The 22,679-nt window shown below is 47.5% G+C and overlaps 1 protein-coding gene and 1 pseudogene across 1 annotated transcript; both read left to right on the top strand.

Moving 5' to 3' along the window:
- Positions 1-1,589: 1,589 nt before the first annotated feature.
- Positions 1,590-1,752, top strand: LOC132009788 (small ribosomal subunit protein uS14-like; annotated as a pseudogene).
- A 1,349-nt stretch (positions 1,753-3,101) lies between these two features.
- ELP6 (elongator acetyltransferase complex subunit 6) lies at positions 3,102-15,501 on the top strand. Its single transcript, XM_059389601.1, has 7 exons — positions 3,102-3,297; positions 4,828-4,906; positions 6,301-6,371; positions 9,030-9,148; positions 10,747-10,948; positions 12,940-13,086; positions 14,203-15,501. The coding sequence occupies exons 1-7, from the start codon at positions 3,244-3,246 to the stop codon at positions 14,329-14,331; spliced, it is 801 nt and encodes a 266-aa protein (XP_059245584.1). The 5' UTR covers positions 3,102-3,243; the 3' UTR covers positions 14,332-15,501.
- Positions 15,502-22,679: the final 7,178 nt, after the last annotated feature.

The following is a 22,679-nucleotide window of genomic DNA, read 5'->3' as shown; positions in this document are numbered from 1 at the left end:
AGAGATCACAAGTAGGCAGAGAGAGAGGAGGAGGAAGCAGGCTCCCTGCTGAGCAGAAGCCCGACGTGGGGCTCGATCCCAAGACCCTGAGATCATGATCTGAGCCGAAGGCAGAGGCTTAACCCTCTGAGCCACCCAGGCGCCCCTAAAAATTTTTTTAATTAAAGTGTGCCTGGGGGGGGGGGCACCGGGGTGGCTCAGTGGGTTAAAGCCTCTGCCTTCGGCTCAGGTCATGATCCCAGGGTCCTGGGATCGAGCCCTGCGTCGGGCTCTTTGCTCAGCAGGGAGCCTGCTTCCTCCCCTCTCTCTCTGCCTACTTGTAATCTCTGTCTGTCAAATAAAATAAATAAAATCTTAAAAAAAAATAAAGTGTGCCTGGGTGGCTCATTTGGTTAATTGACTGCCTTCAGCTCAGGTCATGATCCTGGAGTCCTGGGATTGAGTCCCACATAGGGCTCCCAGCTCTGTGGGGGGAGTCTAATTCTCCCTCTGACTTTCCCTCTCATGCTCTCTCACTTTCTCTCTATCGAATAAATATTTTAAAAATTGTTTTTTAATTTAAAAAGTGTTAGAACATTGGGGCACCTGGGTGGCTCAGTTTAAGCCTCTGCCTTCAGCTAGAGTCGTGATCTCAGGATCCTGGGATCGAGCCCCACATCGGGGTCTCTGCTCAGCGGGGAGCCTGCTTCCCCCTCTCTTTGCCTGCTTCTCTGCCTACTTATGATCTCTCTCTCTCTCTGTCAAATAAATAAAATATTTTTTAAAAAAGTGTTAGAACATAATTACAGGATTTGGTTTGTTAGGTGATTGAGAGGAAGGTTTGGTATTGGATGTTGTCAAAACAGGGTTCTATGATCAGGTACCTTAATCTCATCTACAGGGAGGGCAGACAAGAGTGAGGCTAAAGCTGTGATGGTAAAGTAGCAGTAGTCATTAGCTGGGAGCGGGGATGTCTGGTTGTTTGCGGCTTGGACTTGCTCTTATTTTGTGTTCAACGTAACTATGGAGTGGACTAGTTTTGTCGTGACCCATCATAATCAGCCTGATGTTGTTTTATGAAATTGTTTATGCGAAACAGGACAACACCAAGAACTAGCCTCTGGATGCCAGGGGCTGCTCTTCTCTCTTTCACATACTAGTAAGCATATAATGCCCCATTCCTGGCTGGAGGATCTAAGTAATTTTGACAGGGAGATTTCCAGCCCAGGTGGGGAATTTCAAATAAGTAATTACATACATGAAATTTATTTATTTTTAATTATTTCATTTATGTATTTGACAGAGAGAGAGGGATCACAAGTAGGCAGAGAGGCAGGCAGAGGGAGAGGGAGAAACAGGCTCCCAGCTGAGCAGGGAGCCCAATATGGGCCTCGATCCCAGGACCCCGAGATCATAACCTGAGCCAAAGGCAGACACTTAACGAACTAAGCCACCTACGTGTCCCCAAAAACTTTTTTTTTAACTGAGGCATATACATACAATATTATAGTAGTTTCAGGTGTACAATATTATGATTCACCATCCTATACATTTCTCACTGCTCGTCAAGTTAAGTGTACTCTCTGCGTTGTTGCATCCGAGAGAACAAGATGGCTCACCAGGAGCTCTTCTGGAGCCATGAGGAAAGATGTCCAGGGTTCTTGCCACATCTGCTCAAACCAGCAAGGTCTGATCCAGAAAAATGGCCTCAATATTTGCTGCCAGTGTTTCTGTCAATATGCGAAGGAGACAGGCTTTATTAAGCGGGATTAAGTGAACTTCCTTGAATGGGTCATCCAAAATACCTACCTTAATGCCAATTCATTGTACATAAAATAAAAATGTATTTTTTAAGATTTTTATTTATTTGGCAGAGAAAGATACAGCGAGAGAAGGACAAGTAGTGGGAGAGGGAGAAGCAGGCTTCCATGTAGCAGGGAGCCTGATGTGGGGCTCAATCCCAGGACCCCAGGATCATGACCTGAGCCAAAGGCAGACATTTAAAGACCGAGCCACCCAGGCACCTAAAAATATTTCAATTATGAGTGCTTTAATGTGGAAAAAAAAAAGATAAGTGTACTGTTACCTTCTTTATCTATTTTAACACCTCCCCCACCCACCTCCCCATCCACATCTATCTTAACCTTGTGGTATGCACTGGAAACCTTGGTTCTCTTTACGGTCCTGGCCAGATGTTGACCCCCTACACACAACTATGCTCTGTTTCCAGCCTATCGACAAACAGCATTTCATTTAAATTTCACTTGAACTCCATCCTTTCCCAAATCCTGAAACTGCCTTTCCTTTGCTCCGTGAAGTCCCAGGACTCTACTAGTATGCTACTTCTCTCCTTGGCAATGAGTCAATAAACGTGATTTGGTGCTCTGAGGCTCACACTGTGGTACACGAGAACTATATATAGTAAGATATAAATGCTATGGAAAAAAGAACGCAGGGGTTAAGTGTTGGGGAAAGGACAGTTTGCAATTTAAACAGAATCGTCAGAGAAGGCCTCGAAGATTAGTGATATCTGAGCAAAGACCTGGAACAAGTGGGGGATTTTTTAAATCTTCCGAGTGTCTGGGAGAACAGCATTCCAGGAGGCAGGCACAGTTGGTGCAAAAGCCCTGAGTGGGAGCATACAAGGTGTGCTCCGATCACATTTTCACAGCGAGCCTACCTTGATAACCTCTTTAATTCCTAACCTATCCTTCCCCCCCCCGTTACCCCCTTACCCAGCTTGTGCTCCCCACCCCCCAAGAACTCTTCCATACACAATCCCGTGATTATTACGTTTGTTTTCTGTTTTGCGAGAAAGCGCGGGCATCCTCACCCATCTCGCTCCCTAAGTAGCCCGAACTTAGAGACTTGGGAGGACACACAGCAGGAGCTCGAAAGGTACGGGTGGAGGGGCTGACTGCACTATCCCGAGGCCCGGGGCTGGGGAGAGAGCGAGGCCAAGGGAAGGCGGAAAAGACCCGTCTCGCGGGCACTCGAAGACCACCGCCCAGCAGGCCCAGCCCCGAGAAGTCACCGCAGGATCTGCGCCCCGGCCCCTACCCCAGCCGGAAGGGCACCCTCGCGCGTGCGCCCGCAGCACCCAGGTCCAGGCGCCCGCCTGATTGGCTGCGGCGGAGCCAGGAAGCGGTGTTGCGCGTGCGCGCTTCCTCCGCGCGGGCTCGAGTGGTGTGCAGCTCCCTGGTCTCTGTCGTCCCCGCCGCAGCCCCGACTCCCGGTCTGGGACAGTCGAACCCGGAGCTCGGGATGTTCCCAGAACTCAATAACCTTCTCAACACCACCCCTGACAGGGCGGAGCAGGTAAGAGGCCGCGCGGCGGGAAGGGGGCGGGCCCCGGAGCGTGGCGGAAGACCGCATGCCCGGATGAAGCGCACGTGGACTCTTGGGAAAGACGCGACGTCCGCGGGGCACCGAGGCGCCTGGGAGTTGTAGTCCGGGGAGGGCCGACGGGGGACCCGGGCTCGGCGCGGGCGCTTAGGGAGGGTGGGCGTCTCTCAAAGTGCCTTGGGAGCTTGGCCGCCTCTGCATTGGTTTACGTTCCCAGACCTGTACCCGGGAGCCCTGGGCGTGCTCACTGGCTCCCGGCGCCCAGAGGAGGAGGTTGTCTTGAGAGTCGGGAGTTTGATTCTCCCCGTTTCCCAGGAGACTAGCTTCTCATTCGCCCTGAGTTTCTCTCTCTGGCCCTGCGGCATTGTGCAGGTCGCAGTGAACGCTGCTCCTCTTCCTCCTCATGGTCTTGAATGCTGCTCTTCCAAGTTGCTCCCAGCCAGCGTCGGCTTCTGTCAAGTCGGCCTGGGGCACGACAGCTCCGCCACTTTGTTTTCTCCGCACTCCGGGGCATCCCGAAATTTTTCACATTTTAGCCCGGGGCTTACATCTTCCAGGAAACCAACCTGATTTATTTTACAAACTCTGTCCTCCCAAGAAAATGGAAAGCTCCACCAGGCAGCCAAAACACCATGTGTACCAGTCGGACCTTTTTAGGAACCTGTGGTGTCAGTTGCCCAAACCTGCAGATGGCACTGGCGACCTTCCTAGTTACCTCGGGCACCTCCGGAGTGCTCAGCCCAGGGCCGGAGTGGAGGAATGGGGGGTCAGAGTGGGCACCAGGAAATGACAGCACTAGAGGTAACCCTCAAGGTCTAATCGTGCAATTTTTCAAATTTTATAAGTGAAAGAAAACTCAGAACATGAAAGTGTCCTATCAGATACCATTTGATCCCAACCTTCCCTTTGAGGGGGAACTAGAGGCGGCTGGAGCAAGGCAGCCAGCCCCTGTGGAGTCCATCTTTAGATATAGTCTTTCCAGGACTTTCCATGACCAGAGCTCTCATCTAGGGCCACTGGGATGAGAACCTTGTTACTGGAGGTCTGCCAACTATTACTTCTCCCCTCTGCCCCCACCCTATTGGACAGAATTGGTATCAGAATTAGAAATAGGAATTAAATTGGATCAGATTAGTTTTATGAACGCCCATTCCCATCTTGGCAGGCTGTGATTTTTATTCTATTCTGACAGTAAAAGCTTCTTTTGTTCAGGGTCTTGTTCTCCCCAGGACTGGTCCCTGAGGTACCACGGTGAATGAGGAAGATGAGGCACTTCATTCTGCTTGCCTTGGAGAAGTAGAAGCCGAGATATGCTTACCTATAACAAGTGATTTAATCAATCACTTTAAGCAATCACTTAAAGTATTGTTTCTTTCCCTTGTTTTGACTTATTTCCTTTTTTTTTTTTTTTTGGTAATCCATGTGTGTGTCTCTGTGTGTATAAGATACTGACCTCTTTCCAGGGAGTCTAATTCACCTTTTTGTGTTCCTCTTAACTTTTAGGGGAAACTGACTCTACTCTGTGATGCCAAGACAGACGGCAGCTTCCTTGTGCACCACTTTCTCTCCTTCTACCTCAAAGGTACAGGATTCATTGATGTTGTAGAAAAAGAAACCTAAGGCAAAACACAATGGGAATAGCGTTAACCAACAAGGGCTTTGGTGTTTGGGTAGCCAGATGGCTGTTTATTAGGTCATAGGTTACTTGACCGCCTTGCTCCCTGCCCATCCTCCCAAAGGGTGGTACGTACTCTCTGTATCCATGTCATATCTTCTCTTCTCCACCAAGCGTGTGTGCAGTCTCACGGAGACTCTTGTGGCCTCCTGATTTGGTTGCTCCTTGATCCTTGTGTACTTGAGGTCCTTAGGACCTGGATCCATTGACAAGTTGCCCGGGCAGGAGATGCTTCCTAAAGAACGTAGGGAGGGAAACTGTAGGGCCAGTGCAATTTATAGAAGCAGATTAGAAGAAGAAAACAGACGATGAAAAAGAGACTCATTTATCAACTGATTGCTTCTTGAGCCCCTGCTGAGCCAGGTCAAGATAGAGGGTAGACATTTGGCACTCTTAGTTGTAATAATTCACAGCTTTGAAAATTGTTTTCTTTTCCAGATGATGTTATTGTCTGCACTGAAAGAGCAAGAGAATCTACGGTTAAATTATTAGAACTAATTGTGTTCCATAAGGTAGCTAGGGCCTAATAACTTCTTGGATATAAGACCAGTTTTGTAAAAAAAAATTAGTTGTATTTCTGTATGCCAACAATAAACAGAAAACATTATTTATTTGTTTGTTTGTTTTTAAAAGATTTTATTTATTTTTCAGGGAGAGATTGGAGAGCACAAGCACAAGCAGGGGGAGTGGCAGGCAGAGGGAGAAGCGGGCTCCCTGCTGAGCAAGGAACCTGATGTAGGATTCTACCCCAGGACCCTGAGATCAAAACCTGAGCCAAAGGCAGACCCCTAACTGACTAAGCCACCCACGCATCTTCAAATAGTGTTTTTTAAAAAGCACAGTTGGATGAGGCATCTGGATGGCTCAGTGGGTTAAGCCTCTGCCTTTGGCTCAGGTCATGATCTCAGGGTCCTAGGATCGAGCCCCACATCGTGCTCTCTGCTCAGTGGGGAGCCTGCTTCCCCCTCTCTCTCTGCCTGCCTCTCTGCCTACTTATGATCATTCTCTCTATCAAATAAATAAAAATCTTAAAAAACAAACAAGCAAACCACAATTGGTTTAAAATAGAACAAAGTAAGGTATAACTAGTAGTACACGTAACAGAATTACATATCAGGTTCGATGAAATAAGACATATATGAGAAAATGTGCGTCTTAGAATGAAATTGGGTATGTCATATTGCAAGGGCCCTTGAGTCTGTCTAGACCTGCCCCAGTGCTTTTGTTTCCAGAAGTATGAACTAGATGAGAGTGATTGTAAGTGAAGACTTCACTAAAAATCTGTTTGCTTTGTTTTCTAGCTAATTGTAAAGTCTGCTTTGTGGCACTCGTCCAGTCCTTCAGTCACTACAATATCGTGGGAAGGAAGTTGGTAAATATTGTAGACCTCCGAGGTGCAGTCCCTGAGTATGTGGGTCATGCCGGTGTGAGTAGGGCCAAGGCTGGTCTCCCCTCTCTGGGTTCTAGAGAACTTAGCAAGAGAGTGACTAAGGAAATCACAGGGTGCTAAACCCCTTATCTGAAGGGCTAAGGCAACATCTCTTCCTGTTTTATTAATTTAGTTTATAGAACCACATCTGTTGTTAATCCAATGCAACTCTACTGACTCTGGACCAGTTACGATTTTCTCCTTCTAGTGTGGGCTTTAATCTTAGTTTTACTGAGTTGAAGATCACAGCTTGTTCTACCCCCAAACTGAGTGCCTCCTGTCTTTCTCTCAGTTTAGAGCTTACATCTCCCCGGATGTGGGAAGAGGTGCTTTTGTCACCAGCTCCTTATCTCATCTTGGCCTGTCCTTCATCTTAATCGATGCCGGCAGGAAAGAATAAGATGGCCAAGAGGCTGGTGAACTTTCTGGCCTAGCCTAGGCCATCACCCCTGACCTGTGACTGTGGGAGCTTACTGTTTTATGTTTTTGTTTTTGTTTTTAGTAGGCCTGCCTCAGAGAGGGAAAGAAGCAGGCCACTCATTAGCAGCAATGTATTGAAATGTCAGTTTTCCTACTGGGCCATGTCACCACCTGATGTCACTGTGTTGGGGAGAAACAAATGAGAGCATAAGAGGAGGGTAGACTCTTTCCCATCCTCTGCAGAGAAAGAAGTTGTTCCTGTGTTAGAGGTCAGAGCATGAGCTCAGAGAGAGCAGTCATGTTAAGAACATGTTACAGGGGCACCTGGGTGGCTCAGTGGGTTAAAGCCTCTGCCTTCGGCTCAGGTCATGATCCCAGAGTCCTGGGATCAAGCCCCACATCGGGCTCTTTGCTCAGCAGGGAGCCTGCTTTCTCCTCTCTCTCTGCCTGCCTCTCTGCCTACTTGTGATCTCTGTCTGTCAAATAAATAAATAAAATCTTAAAAAAAAAAAAGAACATGTTACATTCCACGTCTGTGAAGCATGTCTCTGTGACCCTAGCATCTGTGTTTCTGGATGAGAAATCAACGTTCGCTAGTGTCCAGATTGGTACCTTTGAGTTGTCGTCGACACAGCAGGACTGGCACACACAGCACTGGGCACATGGAGGGCTGGAGTGTGAGCCTCCGTGCTCTGGGTGTGTTACTGAACTGCTGTTAGCGGAACGGTAATGAGCGAGAGCAGAGGTGACGAGCAGGAGTCTTTCTGTCTGCCAGGGGTCACTGTGGGGCTGATGGTACTGCTTAGTGGAGGGCACCGGGGTGTGAATGAACACTTGAGACTTGGCCTAGGGGCATGAGGAGTCTCTAGAGAGTTCCATGTGACCTGTTTCTGCACAGATAGAGCAGCGGGCTGCCTATCTAGATTATATCCATCTTTGGGAGTTTGTCGAAATTCAGATCGTTGGGCGCTGCCTGCAGATCTTCTGGTTCTGGAAGTCTGGAGTGGCGCTCCGGGATCTGCCTTATAATTGGGTGACTTAAGAGCTTCTTAGTCAGCTAGGTCATGAAGAGCCCTATTGAGAAGTTCTGGTCTAGGGGCCCCTGGCTGGCTCATTCCATGACCTCTTGATCCTTGAGGGATCAAGAGTCCCATATCAGGTATAGAGATTATTTTTTAAAATAAACAAACTTAAAAAAAAGAAAAGGGCTGATCTAGAGCAGGGGTTGACCCATCTGTTTATGCATCGTGTGTGGCTTCCCTCACTCTACAGAGCTGAGGAGTAATAGCACAGATCGTGGCCCGCAAAGCCTATGTTGCCACCTCCGTTGTCCACCTCCGAACTAGTGCATCAGGAGTTCGTGTCGCCCTAGCTCTCGTGGGAGTGCCGCCTCTGAGGAAGAGGGAGGAGAAGGAGAGCCTGCTGCTGATGAGATCGTCCTCTGTGGCCAGCAGCCTGGCAGTCGGTCTGGGAGCTGTGTTACTGAGAACCTCAGAGCCCCGCTGAGGTCCTGTGCCGCTGAGGCGCACCTGACAGGGTTTGTGAGGTCCAGAGCCAGCATCTGGCCCTTTCTTCTGCAGCCAGCACTTTTCAGACCTTGGTAATTCTCCCACCACTTTTTTTTTTTTTAAAGATTTTATTTATTTATTTGACAGACAGAGATCACAAGTAGGCAGAGAGGCAGGCAGAGAGAGAGAGAGAGAGGGAAGCAGGCTCCCTGCTGAGCAGAGAGCCCGATGTAGGGCTCAATCCCAGGACCCTGAGATCATGACCCGAGCCGAAGGCAGTGGCTTTAAGCCACCCAGGTGCCCACTCCCACCATTTTACTGTCATTATTATCGTTTCTAAATGTGCTTAACTTGGTAAATACGTGCATTTGAAGAGTTTATGATAGACTTCATGATACTGTTGCAAATTAAAGCCAAGTATTGAGCCATGATGAAAACAGACGTGTAAGCAAAACATCAGTTCTTTGCGAAGTGACCATTAAATATAAAGGCACAGTGGGGCTGGTGGGTTGGGGACACCCAGTGGAAAGAAGGCACGGGCCCCAACCAAAGGTGGACAGCTGCACGTTTACGGGGCTTAGAATGTGTCCTGTGCCCTCTTGTGAGCTGGAGTCTGGCTGCTGGGGTGGGTTCGCCTGCAAGGCTCCGTGATTCACTCTCCCGTGTTGTTCAGGGTGTCAGCCTGACTGCGGCCCGGGAATGTGGGCAGCTTGTGTTCCTCGAGGGACTTAAGTCTTCGGTGGATGTCTTCTTCCGGGCTCAGGCAGAGCCACACCCCCTGCAGTTCCTCAGGTCAGTCAGCCCCCACCCCTGCCCAGAAGTACCCAGTGGGTGGGGGGGACCCAGATCAGGCTTGCTCTGTGATTCCTTGTCCCTGGCATGTGGCATGTGAGGGGACGGAGCTGCCTCCAGAAGGCAGACGCTTCCCTGGTGTTGTGGCTTCATCAGAGAGCCCTTGGCTCATGGACCTCATGGGCCAGAGGGCGTATGGCTGACCCAAAAGTTATAGAAAGCGTTATTTGCTGGGAGTATGGCAGAACAGTATGTTTTTTCCAACCCTGGCTCAGAGCCTTAGCACATACCTTTGTTCTGTTTTTGGCTCGATGTACAGGGCTCAGCAAAGTACGGCCTGTGGGTCAGCTACCTGTTTTTGTATATAAAGGGTTTTTTTAAATTTTTATATTTTTATTTATTTGAGAGAGAGATCACAAGTAGGCAGAGAGGCTGGCAGGCGGTGGGGAAGCAGGCTCCCCGCTGAGTAGAGAGCCTGATGCGGGGCTCGATCCCAAGACCCTGAGATCATGACCTAAGCCGAAGGCGGAGGCTTAACCCACTGAGCCACCCAGGTACCCCTGTAGATAAAGTTTTATTAGAATAGCTGCATTCCCTTGTTTGCATATTGTCCTGGCTGTTTTGCACTCCAGCGGCAGGGTTGAGTTGCTGAGGCAGACACCATAGGACCCACAAGCCTCAAATTTTACTGTTGCCCTTTAAGAAAAGATCTGTTGACCCTGGGTTTGCTATTCTGAGACTGGTTTTCCTGTTTCTTGTCCTTTGTGAGTGTCAGACATAAACACAGCTCTGTGCAGACCCCCCACGTGGCTGCTCTCCTTTGCTCCACAAGGGAGTCCCTGCTTGAGCTCTCCCCGCCTCCCACAAGACCAGGCCTTGTGCAGTGGCTGGAAGGCGGTGTAGAGTCAGAAGGCCCCGTGCCCCGACCCTGTGCGTGTGATCTTGCACATAGCCTTTACCATCTCCGAACCTGGGTGTCTTCTTCGGAATGATGGGTCTGGTTACACTTCACCCCCCAGGCTGTGGGAAGTTGCTGTCCTTGCTGTTAGTGGAGCTCAGACCTGGGGTGTGGGCTGGTGCCTAGGTCCTGTGCTCTGGTCCTTTTTGGGCCTCTGTTGCTGGGAGGTATCCGCCCCGGGTAGACAGTGGGGAGGCTTGTTCAGAAACAGGCGGAATCTGTTTGGTACACAAACAGCCCTTAGACCTTGGTCCCTCACCGCTAGGTCACCTGAATTGCTGTTTAGCTTTTTGTCCCCATGACGGCCTCCCGGGAAGGCTTCTCCTGCCTGCCTAATCCAGGTTAATCTTCCGATGCTTTAGCTCTTAGGTGGAGGGGTGGCATGGTGTCTCGTTAGGGAGGCTATTTATTTTGTGTCCCCCAGTGCTTTGTACCTCCTAGGCCTCAAAGAGTGTTTGAAGTACAGCCCGCTTGTGTGTGCACGCATACCTTTTCTTTCCAACCAGATCAGGAACCCCTTTGGCCGAGGCCTGTGATCCAGTTCTTTGCCTCCCCTCTGCCTGTTCCTGTGAGGCTTCTCGGTCCCAGATAAACATTCGTAGAGAGAGAACTCGCTAATGAGTCGTGCTTGATGTTCCAGGGAGGCCGATGTGGGGAACCTGCAGCCCCTGTATGAGTTTGTCCGAGAGGCTCTGAAGCCCATGGAGGACGAACAGGCCGCTTGGAGGTACCCGGTCCTGCTGGTTGATGACCTCAGTGTGCTGCTGAGCCTGGGCCTGGGGGCAGTGGCTGTCTTGGACTTCATGCACTACTGCAGAGTTGCTGTGTGCTGGGAACAAAAGGTATTGATCGGCCTGCTCTTTGTGCTCCCGCTCTGACCTCCATGGGCCCAGGCGGGTCCACACCTCCCTGGCTTGCGGTGCTCTTTCTTGTGGATTCACCTTGGGGTTTGGCTTTATGCTGGTAGGCCCAGAAATCTTTTGGTCTGCCATCCTCCACTCCCCTACTTGCCACTGTTAAAAAATAAGGGCCTCCAAATGAAAAGGTTGACCGGTACTGTCTTGACGGTAGCCGGTCGTGTGTGGTACTACAGCAGTCCTAGCTCCGGCACACGTTGCTTCATGTCCTGGGAGAAGTCATTGTCACTCTGCATGGACTTTGAAGATCAGTTAAGGTATAAACTGCTGTAAAAAAATTGTGAGATGTGATGCAAGTATAGGACATAACTGTTAACTGTCAAATGATGAGGCAAAAATGGGGATTTTGCCAACACAGAGCAATGGGAGTAGACCCATCTATAAGATATAGGAATGGCTTTGGTGCCTGCCTCACGGGAACCCAATGGCAGGAGTTTAGTGACACGAAGTTTGCAACACACCAACACAGCATCTGGCTCCCGGCGGCCGTTCTTCAGCATGTGATGGTGCCCCTGGCAGGCGCCTGTGGCTCTCAGCGCCGTGCGGTCAGGCCGCGGTGCTGGGCAGAGGGTGAGGTGAGCTAGTGGAGTCAGCCGGGGCTGTATGTTCCCAGCAGGGCATGTTGAACCCTCCTGTGCAGGGGCCTGCCTGGCAGCCAGGCTCGGGGGAACTCCAGGGACCACAGGGCTGCAGTCACAGGCGCCGGGAGCCCGGCAACAGAGAGAACGGGAGGAGGAGGGACCGGAAGGGGCGTGGAGGGAGCCATCAGCCACACGGCGGCAGGCATAGTGCCTGCAGCTTAGCTTGCTCTGTGGCCTGCTGCTACCCTCGGTTTGGAAAAATACCTCTTTCAATTCAAAAAGTAAAACTTGAGAATAGTTTAAGAAAGAAAAAAGTAAGTAGCACAAAGAGTAGTACAAAGTAGCGGTCTCTTCCCCCACGTGGATATCTTTCCCGAGAGTCTGTGCAATTGTGAACGTTTTATGTAGTGTGTGTGTTTCCTGTTGTCCTGTGTTTTTCTTCCCGTCACTGGTCACCTGCCATGCCATTTCATAACACACCTGTATTTTGGTGTCTGTTGCCTAAGAACGGAACACTTGAGTCTGCTTTCTTCTTCTTTTTTTTTTTTTTAAGGTTTTATTTACTTATTTGACAGACAGAGATCACAAGTAGGCAGAGAGGCAGGCAGAGAGAGGAAGGGAAGCAGGCTCCCTGCTGAGCAGAGAGCCCAATGCGGGGCTCGATCCCAAGACCCTGGGATCATGACCTGAGCCCAAGGCAGAGGCTTTAACCCTCTGAGCCACCTAGGCACCCCTGCTTTCTTCTTTTTAATGACTGGAGAGTGTGCCTCTGAAAGGACTTACAGCGTAGCCCCTTCAGCGGGTCGACCTCCCCCTGTGGTTCTGGTTGGCCAGCTCCTGCCTGCCCTTCTGCCTCTGCTCACATGCGGCCATCTCCTGACCCTCTCCGCTGGGCCAGATAGGATGCCTCTTCCTGGGCTCCCTCAGTCCCCCATGCTGCCTTTTCTCCTGGCCTGTGTCCTGTGTCATCTCCAGGCCCACACCACTGCCCTCTGATCTCCGCTGCGGTCTGGCCCGTGCTGAGCACTCAGGAGCCGCGGACTGGAAGAATGGGATCCTGGCAGAAAGGCGGCACTTTCTGCTAACATGGAGGACCACAGGCCAAGCTGAGCTTAGTTTAAGAGGGATTGAGCTGGTGGGATTGAGCTGGTTGGATGTGCTGGTGAGGCTGGAATTAGGGTCTTGGAGCGTAAGCAGGCATCCTTCCTAGCCACAGCAGTAGCGTGGAGGCTGATCAGGGTGAAGACGTGCAGGGGATTGGAGGCCCTGAAAGCCCGGGGCCCCCCGATGGCCCTGCCTGGAGGAGCAGCTTCTCAACTTGACTCTCTGTTGCAGGGAAACATCGTGGCCCTGGTACATGACAGTGGAGACGCCGAGGACGAGGAGAATGACATCCTCTTGAATGGCCTTAGTCACCAGAGCCACCTGATCCTGCGGGCCGAGGGCCTGGCTACGGGCTTCTGCAGGGATGTGCACGGGCAGGTGCGCAGGGGCTCATGGGGCACAAGTTACTGCTTCTGTGCCTGAGCCGAGGCCTTGCGTGGGATGGTGTCGGGCCCTAGGGGTTGTTGGGTTGGGGCGTTCCTTCGGGTACAAGGGAAACCTCAGGAGTCGTGTGAATGCAAGACAGAGTCTGTTCCAGATGGGGCTAGCCTCACACAGCGGTGCACATTTTCCACGGTGGTCCCATTTGTGCCCAAAGTGGGACTTCTAAAAAGGACACCGCCATCTGGAGCAGAATTCTGCTGTCCAACAGCGGAAGGCCTCTGCAGGGCCACAGCAGGCTTGGTATACTCGGCAGTGCTGCTCCTTTTAAGCTACAGACCTGGGAGAACCATCCCAATGGCTGGGGGTGCTGCCGCCCCGCTGCTGCCTCTGACCAGAATGTTTGAGAACTCGGGCAGAAGCTTAGAGTCCTGTCTTGGGAAGGACCCCACCCAAGGGGTTCTACCCCCACCCAAGGGGTTCTCTGCCTCCTAGAACTTCTGTCTCGGAATATCCCCCAAAGCCCCTGCCACGGCTTCCAGGTTACCTTGACATTGACCACTCTCGACGCATTAAGCATGGGTGAGAGTTTTGGCCCAGAGTTAGAAAAGAAAAGAAAAGGGCAAGCCCAGGGATGCTGTGTTGGTGGCACCTATGTGCACCGTGTGAGCAAAGGGTTCAGAGGAGGTTCTCTGAGGCCAGGCCCCCAGAGCGTTCTCGCATGCCTAGCATTGAGACATCATCAGAATAAACGTCTAGCCTTCCTGAGCCTGATTGAATGTACTTCATGAGCTGATTTTCAGAATCAGGATAGCCAACAAAACCACACATAGAAAAAAAGACCAAAAGAGAAAATAAAAACACTTAAGCAGTTTTTCCCTGGAGGGCTGTTTTTCTCTTTCCTTCTCTTACACATTTTCTGTAACGAGCAGATATCACTCCTAGACCGAAGGGTTAGTTTTAGTTAGCTGGTAATAAGCTTTGTTTCCGAAGTGGGTCGCATGGCTGCGTGGCATGTGACTGGGACCCCCTGCAGGCCTCGGTCGCGGGGGGTGGAGGAGGCAGGGACGTGGGAGCTCTGCTTCTCTTTCATTCTTCTCCTTGTCCCTGTAGCTGAGGATCCTCTGGCGGACACCATCACAGCCTGCGGCCCAGCGGGACCGGAGCCTCACTTACCAGTACAAGATACAGGACAAAAGTGTGTCCTTTTTTGCCAAAGGAATGTCTCCTGCTGTTCTGTGACCTGATTGAGGAGCACATGGAGTGACCTTGGACCATTTTCAGATGTGAAAGATAGAGCGATGGGTCAGAATGGACCTGTACACCTTTGAAGTGGCATTTCAGCCTGGACCGGCAGCCCTGCTGCGGTGAGGGACAGCGGAATGGGGCCGTGACGGACGCCCTCGTTCCCCAGGGCCCTGGGCAGAAAACGCAGAGGGAGTGGTAACCCAGCCTCTGCAGAGAGAGATGCCACATGTCGAACCCAGGTGAAAATGGTGCTGGGAGCCTTCCCTTAAATACGCTTAAATGTGCTTTCGCCTTGACCACCCAGCGGGGGTATGAATGTGCCAGCTAGGAGATGGTCCCGGGTGGCAGGCACCCGAGGGACGCCGTGAGTAATCGTGGCTGGCATGAGGAGAGCCCCATATCTTGGCTTCCTCGTGATGGGCTGTCACATTTCATTTTTACTTGCATCCTGCAGAGGTATTTGCCCTTCAGTCCAGTAAGAAAACCAGTTTAAAGAGGCTTGGCAGTGCACTCAAGGCTGGAGAGCAGCTGTAGGCACCAAAGCCTGACTGAAGTCTGCACTTGCTGACCGAGCCTCCCAGAAACCAGAGGCGCCACTCGGTTCACGGCTTCACTCCCTCCTGGTTCTGGGGTCCCTGGCACGTGATGCTTCCTGGCTTGGTGGGAGGGGTAAGGAGTGTTCTTGCTGCCAGGAGGGAAGGGGCCTTGGCAAGTTGCTGCCTCCCTCACCTGCGAAGACCAAAGAGGTGAGCTCTAGCCCCAGTGTCCCATAGATGCCCGTCAGTCAAGATGGGCGCAGGGTAGACCCCAGGGGCAGTCCCTTAAAGTGTGTACATTTTTATTGTATGCTGATTATACCACAATGAATTTGATTTTAAAAATGAATAAAATGAAACAAGAACACTGCTCTGCAGGGACTGAGGAAATTTATATCTGTTTTCAAAATTCCACTTCTCGGGACGCCTGGGTGGCTCAGTTGGTTGGACGACTGCTTTCGGCTCAGGTCATGATCCTGGAGTCCTGGGATCGAGTCCCGCATCGGGCTCCCAGCTTCACAGGGAATCTGCTTCTCCCTCTGACCTTCTCCTCGCTCATGCTCTCTCTCACCTCCTCTCTCTCAAATAAATAAATAAAATCTTTAATAAAATAAAATTCCACTTCTCACATTTTTTAGTTTTTGTAAAAGGGAACAATTCATTGCTCCTCCCCTCAAGACATACCGTTGTGTTGGTTATCCTACTAATAACCAGTAATAGTAGCTACTTTTCTTCCCAAAATATCACAGACCTGATAGAATATTTGAAAATTATAGTTATTGAAGAATCTAATGATTCTTTTATGAATACTCTTCAGTATTAATACCAGCTTCATCTGAGCTAGAGTTCTGAATGGGCATGGCACCCTGAATCTTTTTTTATATGAATGTTGTTATTCTGTTTTTTCACTTAATTTACAATTTAAATTCACAAATTTACTTACTTCACTTAATTAACTTCAGTTAATTAATTTGTAAATTAATTAAATTTTTTATATAAGATTTTATTCATTTGAGGGGGGGAGCACAAGCTGAGGGAGAGGGAGAAGCAGGCTCCCCACTTAGCAGGGAGCCCGACTCGGGCCTCTGTCCTAGGACCCCGGGATCATGACCTGAGCCAAAGGTAGATGCTTAACTGATGGAGCCACCCAGGTGTCCCTGAGTTCACTATATTTTAACATTTAATGATTATTGAGCATTTTATGGTGTCATTATCCTAATTTGCTCTGCTATTCTCTGAGGATAGGTTCTGGGATTTGTAATTACAAATTGTGTTACAAATACTATTTTACTATTTTTAATCTCATTAAAGATGTTATTTTGGGGGTATCTGGGTGCTCAATTGGTTAAGCATCTGCCTTCAACTCGGGTCATGATGCTAGGGTCCTGGGATCAAACCCCATATCAGGCTCCCTGCTCAGTGGCAAGTCTGCTTCTCCCTTTCCTTCTGCCCTTCCCCACTGTTCATACTTTATCTCTGCCCTCTTCAAATAAATAAAATCTTTAAAAAAAAAATTATATTGGGCGCCTGGATGGCTCAGTGGGTTAAAGCCTCTGCCTTCGGCTCAGGTTGTGATCTTGGGGTCCTGGGATCGAGTCCCACATTGGGCTCTCTGCTTGGCGGGGATCCTGCTTCCTCCTCCCTCTCCCTCTCTCTTTCTCTCTCTCTCTCACCTATTGTGATCTCTCTGTCAAATAAATAAAATCTTTTTTAAAAAATTATAAAGAAAAAAAATTATAAAGATTTTGTTTTTAAGCAATCTCTGTCCCCAACATGGGGCTCGAACTGAAAACCCTGAAATTGAGAGTCGCATGCTCCAACTGAGCCAGCCAGGTGCCCTAGGAATTTTATATACTATACCTTTTTGAAGGTGGGATAAATACTTGTTTCCTGAGAACATTCATACAGTCATTCAACAAATATTAAGCACCTTCTATGTGGCAGGCTGCTGTAGGCACTGAGGGTATGACCATGACAGAGCAGGTCTCTGCCTGCAAGAAATTGAGAAGTAATCTATGTAGAGTTAGACTGTGCTAAGTGCTATAAATAAAACAGGGAAGGGGCACCTGACTGGCTCTGTTGAAAGAGCATGTGACTCTTGATCTCCAGGTTGTGAGTTCAAGCCCCACACTGGGTATAGAGATGACTAAAAAGAAAATAAACTTTAAAAAAGCAGGGACCTATGAAAGTGAGGGATGATGAAATTTTAGTCTTCTCCCTGAAGTGGAGTTTTTGAATTAAAGCATGGATTGGGGCACCTGCATGGCTCAGTTGGTAGAACATGTGACTCTTGGCTTCCAGTCCTGAGTTCAAGCCTCATAGTGGGCGTGGAGCCGACCAAATTAAAAAGGCAGAACAAAACGTGGACCGGCCCTCCCGTGGTATCATATTGTCCTTCAGAATGATGGAGCCGGTTAACAGTGATCTGTAAGTTTTCCTCCACCAGCATTGGATTTAACTTATCTTTTACGAGTTCAACAGTTGTGTAGAGTTGTGTGAAAACGGACACTTCTTTAACTAGGCTGATTTTCTCTCTCTATTTTCCCATGTGTGGAGAATGTATTCCTCACCTTTAATCACTTATCAGTTAGAATCTGAGGTCAACCTTGTTTTATCCATTCTTTGTAATATTTTGGAAAGGATTTTATCATTTGTTCATGTATGTATTTTTCTACTTTTATTTTTTATTTTATTTTATTTTATTTTTAATGATTTTATTTATTTATTTGACAGAGAGAGATCACAGTAGACAGAGAGGCAGGCAGAGAGAGAGAGAGGGAAGCAGGCTCCCTGCTGAGCAGAGAGCCTGATGTGGGACTCGATCCCAGGACCCTGAGATCATGACCTGAGCCGAAGGCAGCGGCTTAACCACTGAGCCACCCAGGCGCCCTGTATTTTTCTACTTTTAAAAACATTTTATCTTCAGAAAGATTTGTTTTCTATTCCAATATGCATTAGTTCAAGAAATATTTGTGGACTACCGGTTTTATTTAAGAGACCATTAAGATAAAGACAATCCTAAAGGCACCTGCTGTGCTCTGATGGGAGCTAGGAAACAGGCGTCTAAGTAATGTGACCCAGAGGAGATTGATGTTGAGGGCCATCAAAACAACTCAAGTAATGGACGGTGACAGGCTGATCGTCACAGGAAAGAGCAATTATTTCCCCGTCACTTTTTTGCTTTTGTTGAGGGAGCAGAGAATTGGGGAAGAAGTTATGGAGGCAATACTTTTTTTTTTTTTTAAGATTTTATTTATTAATTTGACAGGGAGAAATCACAAGTAGACGGAGAGGCAGCCAGAGAGAGAGAGAGAGGGAAGCAGGCTCCCTGCTGAGCAGAGAGCCCGATGCGGGACTCGATCCCAGGACCCTGAGATCATGCCCTGAGCCGAAGGCAGCGGCTCAACCCACTGAGCCACCTAGGCACCCCTGGAGGCAATACTTTTTGAACAAGACCTTGGAATTACTCCCGTTTTGTCTCTGATGGTACCTTAGTTCTTCAGGATTTGGGAGAGGTATTTTCCTTCCCGAGTGGGATGAAGGTGCTGTGCTTTGTTGTTGTTTTTGTTGTTTCTAGCTTAAAATAATTTTTAAAATATCCTTCAAGTTAACTGATTTGGAATTTGCTACAGTATTGGGGCGCCTGGGTGGCTCAGTGGGTTAAAGCCTCTGCATTCAGCTCTGGTCGTGATCCCAGGGTTCTGAGATGGAGCCTGGCATCAGGCTCTCTGCTCAACAGGGAGCCTGCTTCCCCCTCTCTCTCTGCCTGCATCTCTGCTAACTTGTGATCTCTGTCCATCAAATAAATAAACAAAATCCTTAAAAAAAAAAAAGAATTTGCTACAGTATTATAATTTGTCTCCATGCTAACTAAATAGCCCAACAGGATTTACTGAAAAGTAGTAATCCTTTCTTGTTATGTAGTTTGGGTTTATTTATATGTAAAGTTCTTAAAATTGAGCTTTTCTGAAATTTGTTTTTACTAGGTATTGAAAGGTTAGTATATGTCTGCTCTCAGGAGCCTTTATTAAAAGGGTACCAGTCCCACTTATTTATCCAGATGAATTTCACCAACTTGGTACTAAACTCCGTAAAGTATCCTTCAAGGATATTTTGTTCTCATTTTAAAAATTGTAGTTGTATCATTTTATTTAAAAAATTAGTGAAGATGGGGTGCCTGGGTGGCTCAGTGGGTTAAGCCGCTGCCTTCGGCTCGGGTCATGATCTCAGGGTCCTGGGATCGAGTCCCACATCGGGCTCTCTGCTCAGCAGGGAGTCTGCTTCCCTCTCTCTCTCTCTCTCTGCCTGCCTCTCCATCTACTTGTGATTTCTCTCTGTCAAATAAATAAATAAAATCTTTAAAAAAAATTAGTGAAGAAATTAATACTCTCTTATTAAGTGCTTTTTATTATTGGAGAAGAAATGATCTGGTTTTATAGAGTTTTTTAGGTTTTTTGTTTTGTTTTAAGTAGGCTCCACACCCAGCATGGCACCCAACACAGGGCCTGAACCCATGATTCTGAGATCAAGACCTGAGAAGGGCTGGATGCCTAACCAACTGAGCCACCCAAGTGCCCCAATTTTGTGGATTTTTCTATGGTGTCTTTGACATAGGGATGTAGTTGACTTTTTTTTTTTTTAGATTTTATTTATTTATTTGACAGAGAGAGAAATCACAAGGAGGCAGAGAGGCAGGCAGAGGGGGAGGGGAAGGCAGGCTCCCTGCTGAGCAAAGAGCCAGATGTGGGGCTCAATCCCAGGACCCTGAGATCATGACCTGAGCCAAAGGCAGAGGCTTAACCCACTGAGCCACCCAGGCGCCCCTGTAGTTGACTTTTTAAAAGGTATATCTTATTTTGGTTTTTCTAAACTAATCTCTAATTGAGATTCCTGAATTTTTAGATATTTTTTCATGTTTTCCTTTTTTCAGATATTAGCATCTGCAAATAATGCCAATCTTGCTTATTTTAACTTTAAATAGGGCAAATTTTTTAATAGAAGTATAGTTAATTTACATTATTAGTTTCAGGTGTACAACAAAATGGTTCGAAAGTTACATACATTATGCAGTGCTCACCACCATACAAGTAATGGTAATTCTCGTTAGGCACCATACAAAGTTATTACACTGTTACTGGCTAAATTTCTCATGCTGTATTTTGCATTCCTGCTATTTATTTACTTTATAACAGGAAGTTTGTACCTCTTGATCCCCTTGACTTATTTTGTCCGTCCTCCTCCCCTCCGGCAATCGCCAGTTCTCTGGACTTACAAATCTGTTTGTGTTTTTTAGTTTTCATTTTTAGTTTCCACATATAAGTGAAATCATACAGTATTTGTCTTTCTGTGTCTGACTTACTTCACTTAGCATGGTCTCCTCTAGGTCCATCTATGTTGTCACCAATGGCAAAGGCTCATTCTTTTTTATAGCTGAGTAATATCCTAACGCGCGTGTGCGTGTGTGTGTGTGTGTGTGTGTGTGTGATATCTTTATCCATTCATCTATGGAGGGAAACTTGAGTTGCTTCATATCTTGTATTCACTATAGTAAATAGTGCTGTGATAAACATAGGGGTGCATTATGTTTTCAAATTAGTGTTCTTGTTTTCTTTATGTTTCTTTCTGTTTTCTTTTTTTTTTTTAATATTTTATTTATTTTATTTGACAGACAGAGATTACAAGTAGGCAGAGAGGCCGGCAGAGAGAGAGAGGAGGAAGCAGGCTCCCCACTGAGCAGAGAGACCGATGCGGGGCTCGATCCCAGGACCCTGGGATCATGACCTGAGCCGAAGGCAGAGGCTTTAACCCACTGAGCCACCCAGGCGCCCCTCTTTTTGTTTTCTTTGAGTAAATATCCCAAAGTAGAGTTACCGAGTCATATAGTATTTCTGTTTTTAATTTTTTGAGGAAGTCCGTATTGTTTTCCACAATGGCTACACTAATTTACCTTCTAATCAATAGTGCCTGAGAGTTCCTTTTCCCCCCACATCCTTCCCAATGTTGTTACTTGTTGTGTTTTTGATTCTAGCCATCTGACAGGTATGAAGTGATACCTCATTGTGGTTTGGATTTACATTTCTCTTATGATAAGTGATGTTGAGCATCTGTTCATGTGTCTGTTGGCCATTTGGATGTCTTCTTGAAAAATGTCTTTCCAAGGTCCTTTGCCCATTTTTTAATTGGACTTTTTTTTGGTGTTGAGTCATAGGAGGTTTTTTTTTTAATGTATTTTAGGTATTAACTCCTTATATTATATATAGATGTATATCATTTACAAATTTCTTCTTCTAGCCAGTCAGTGTATTTTGTTAATGGTTTTCTTTTCTTTTTTTTTTTTTTTAAAGATTTTATTTATTTATTTGACAGAGAGAGATCACAAGTAGGCAGAGAGGCAGGCAGAGAGAGAGAGGAGGAAGCAGGCTCCCCACTGAGCAGAGAGCCCGATGTGGGGCTCGATCCCAGGACCCTGAGATCATGACCTGAGCCAAAGGCAGAGGCTTTAAACCACTGAGCCACCCAGGCACCCCAATGGTTTTCTTTAGTATGGAAAAGTCTTTTTAGTTTGACACAGCTCGAATACTTTATTTCCCATGAATAACTTCAGTCAGCATTTTGAAATCTGTTAAGAGTGGTGTGAAAGGACATGGGACACTTGGGTGGTTGAGTTGGTTAAGCGTTGCCTTCAGCTCAGGTCATGATCTCAGGGTCCTGGGATCGAGCCCTGTGTTGGGCTTTCCACTCAGCAGGGAGTCTGTTTCTCCCTCTCCCTCTGTGCTCTCCCTCCCTGCCTTCCTCCCCCCCCTCTCTCAAATAAATCTTTAAACAAACAAACAAAAAAGGAGTGGCATGAAGGTATTTTTTTTTAAGATTTTTAAAATTTTTTATTTATTTGACAGAGAGATGCAGTGAGAGAGGGAACAGAAGCAGGGGGAGTGGGAGAGGGAGAAGCAGGCTTCCCACCTAGCAGGGAGCCCTATGCAGGGCTCGATCCTAGGATCCTGGAATCATGACCTGAGCTGAAGGCAAATACCTAATGACTGAGCCACCTGGGCACTCTGGTATTTGTTGTTTCAATTTCTGTTTTTAAGGGAATAGGAAGCATATTTTATAGTAATTCTTACTTTTAAAATACATTAATTATCAAGTTAGTGAAATAACCTTGGAAAGGGAAAGAAAAAAGAAATGCTCCTCCTTAATCTCTTGCTCCCCCCCCCTTTACAGTTTAACTGGTAATCATTAGTGAATTCTGTACTTTCTCAGCCTCATTGAGGTACTGGCACTATTTTTCCTGTGCATGTGTTGAGCATCTCTCTGTTGTGTGAGCGCTAAATTCCTTTTGCAGCCTTGTTTTACTGGTATTTGTTCTATTTTCTATAACGTACTGCTTATGTTAGGCTTGTTAAAATTTTTAAGTGAATATTATTGAGCTTCTATGCAATCTGTATTTGTAAGAAAGATGAGCTATAATTTTTTGTTAAATAATTGTTAGCTTGGCTGTGTTTGAGCATTAGAACAATGTATGCCTCAGGGTACCTGGGTGGCTCAGTTGATTGAGCATCTGACTCTTGGTTTCGGCTCAGGTCATGATCTCAGGGTCGTAGGTTTGAGCCCCGTGTCATGTTCTGTGCTCAGCAGACAGTCTACTTGAGGATTCTCTTCCTCTTCCCTCTTCCCCTCCCCCCTTTCAAATAAATAAAGCTTACCCAAAAAAGAGCAATATATGCCTCATAAACCATGTTGAGGAACTTACTACTTTTTTTTTTTTAAAGATTTTATTTATTTATTTGACAGACAGAGATCACAACT

This window comes from Mustela nigripes, chromosome 2 (genome assembly GCF_022355385.1).
Source record: "Mustela nigripes isolate SB6536 chromosome 2, MUSNIG.SB6536, whole genome shotgun sequence".
NCBI lineage: Eukaryota > Metazoa > Chordata > Mammalia > Carnivora > Mustelidae > Mustela > Mustela nigripes.
This window is presented reverse-complemented; position numbering and strand designations above follow the sequence as displayed.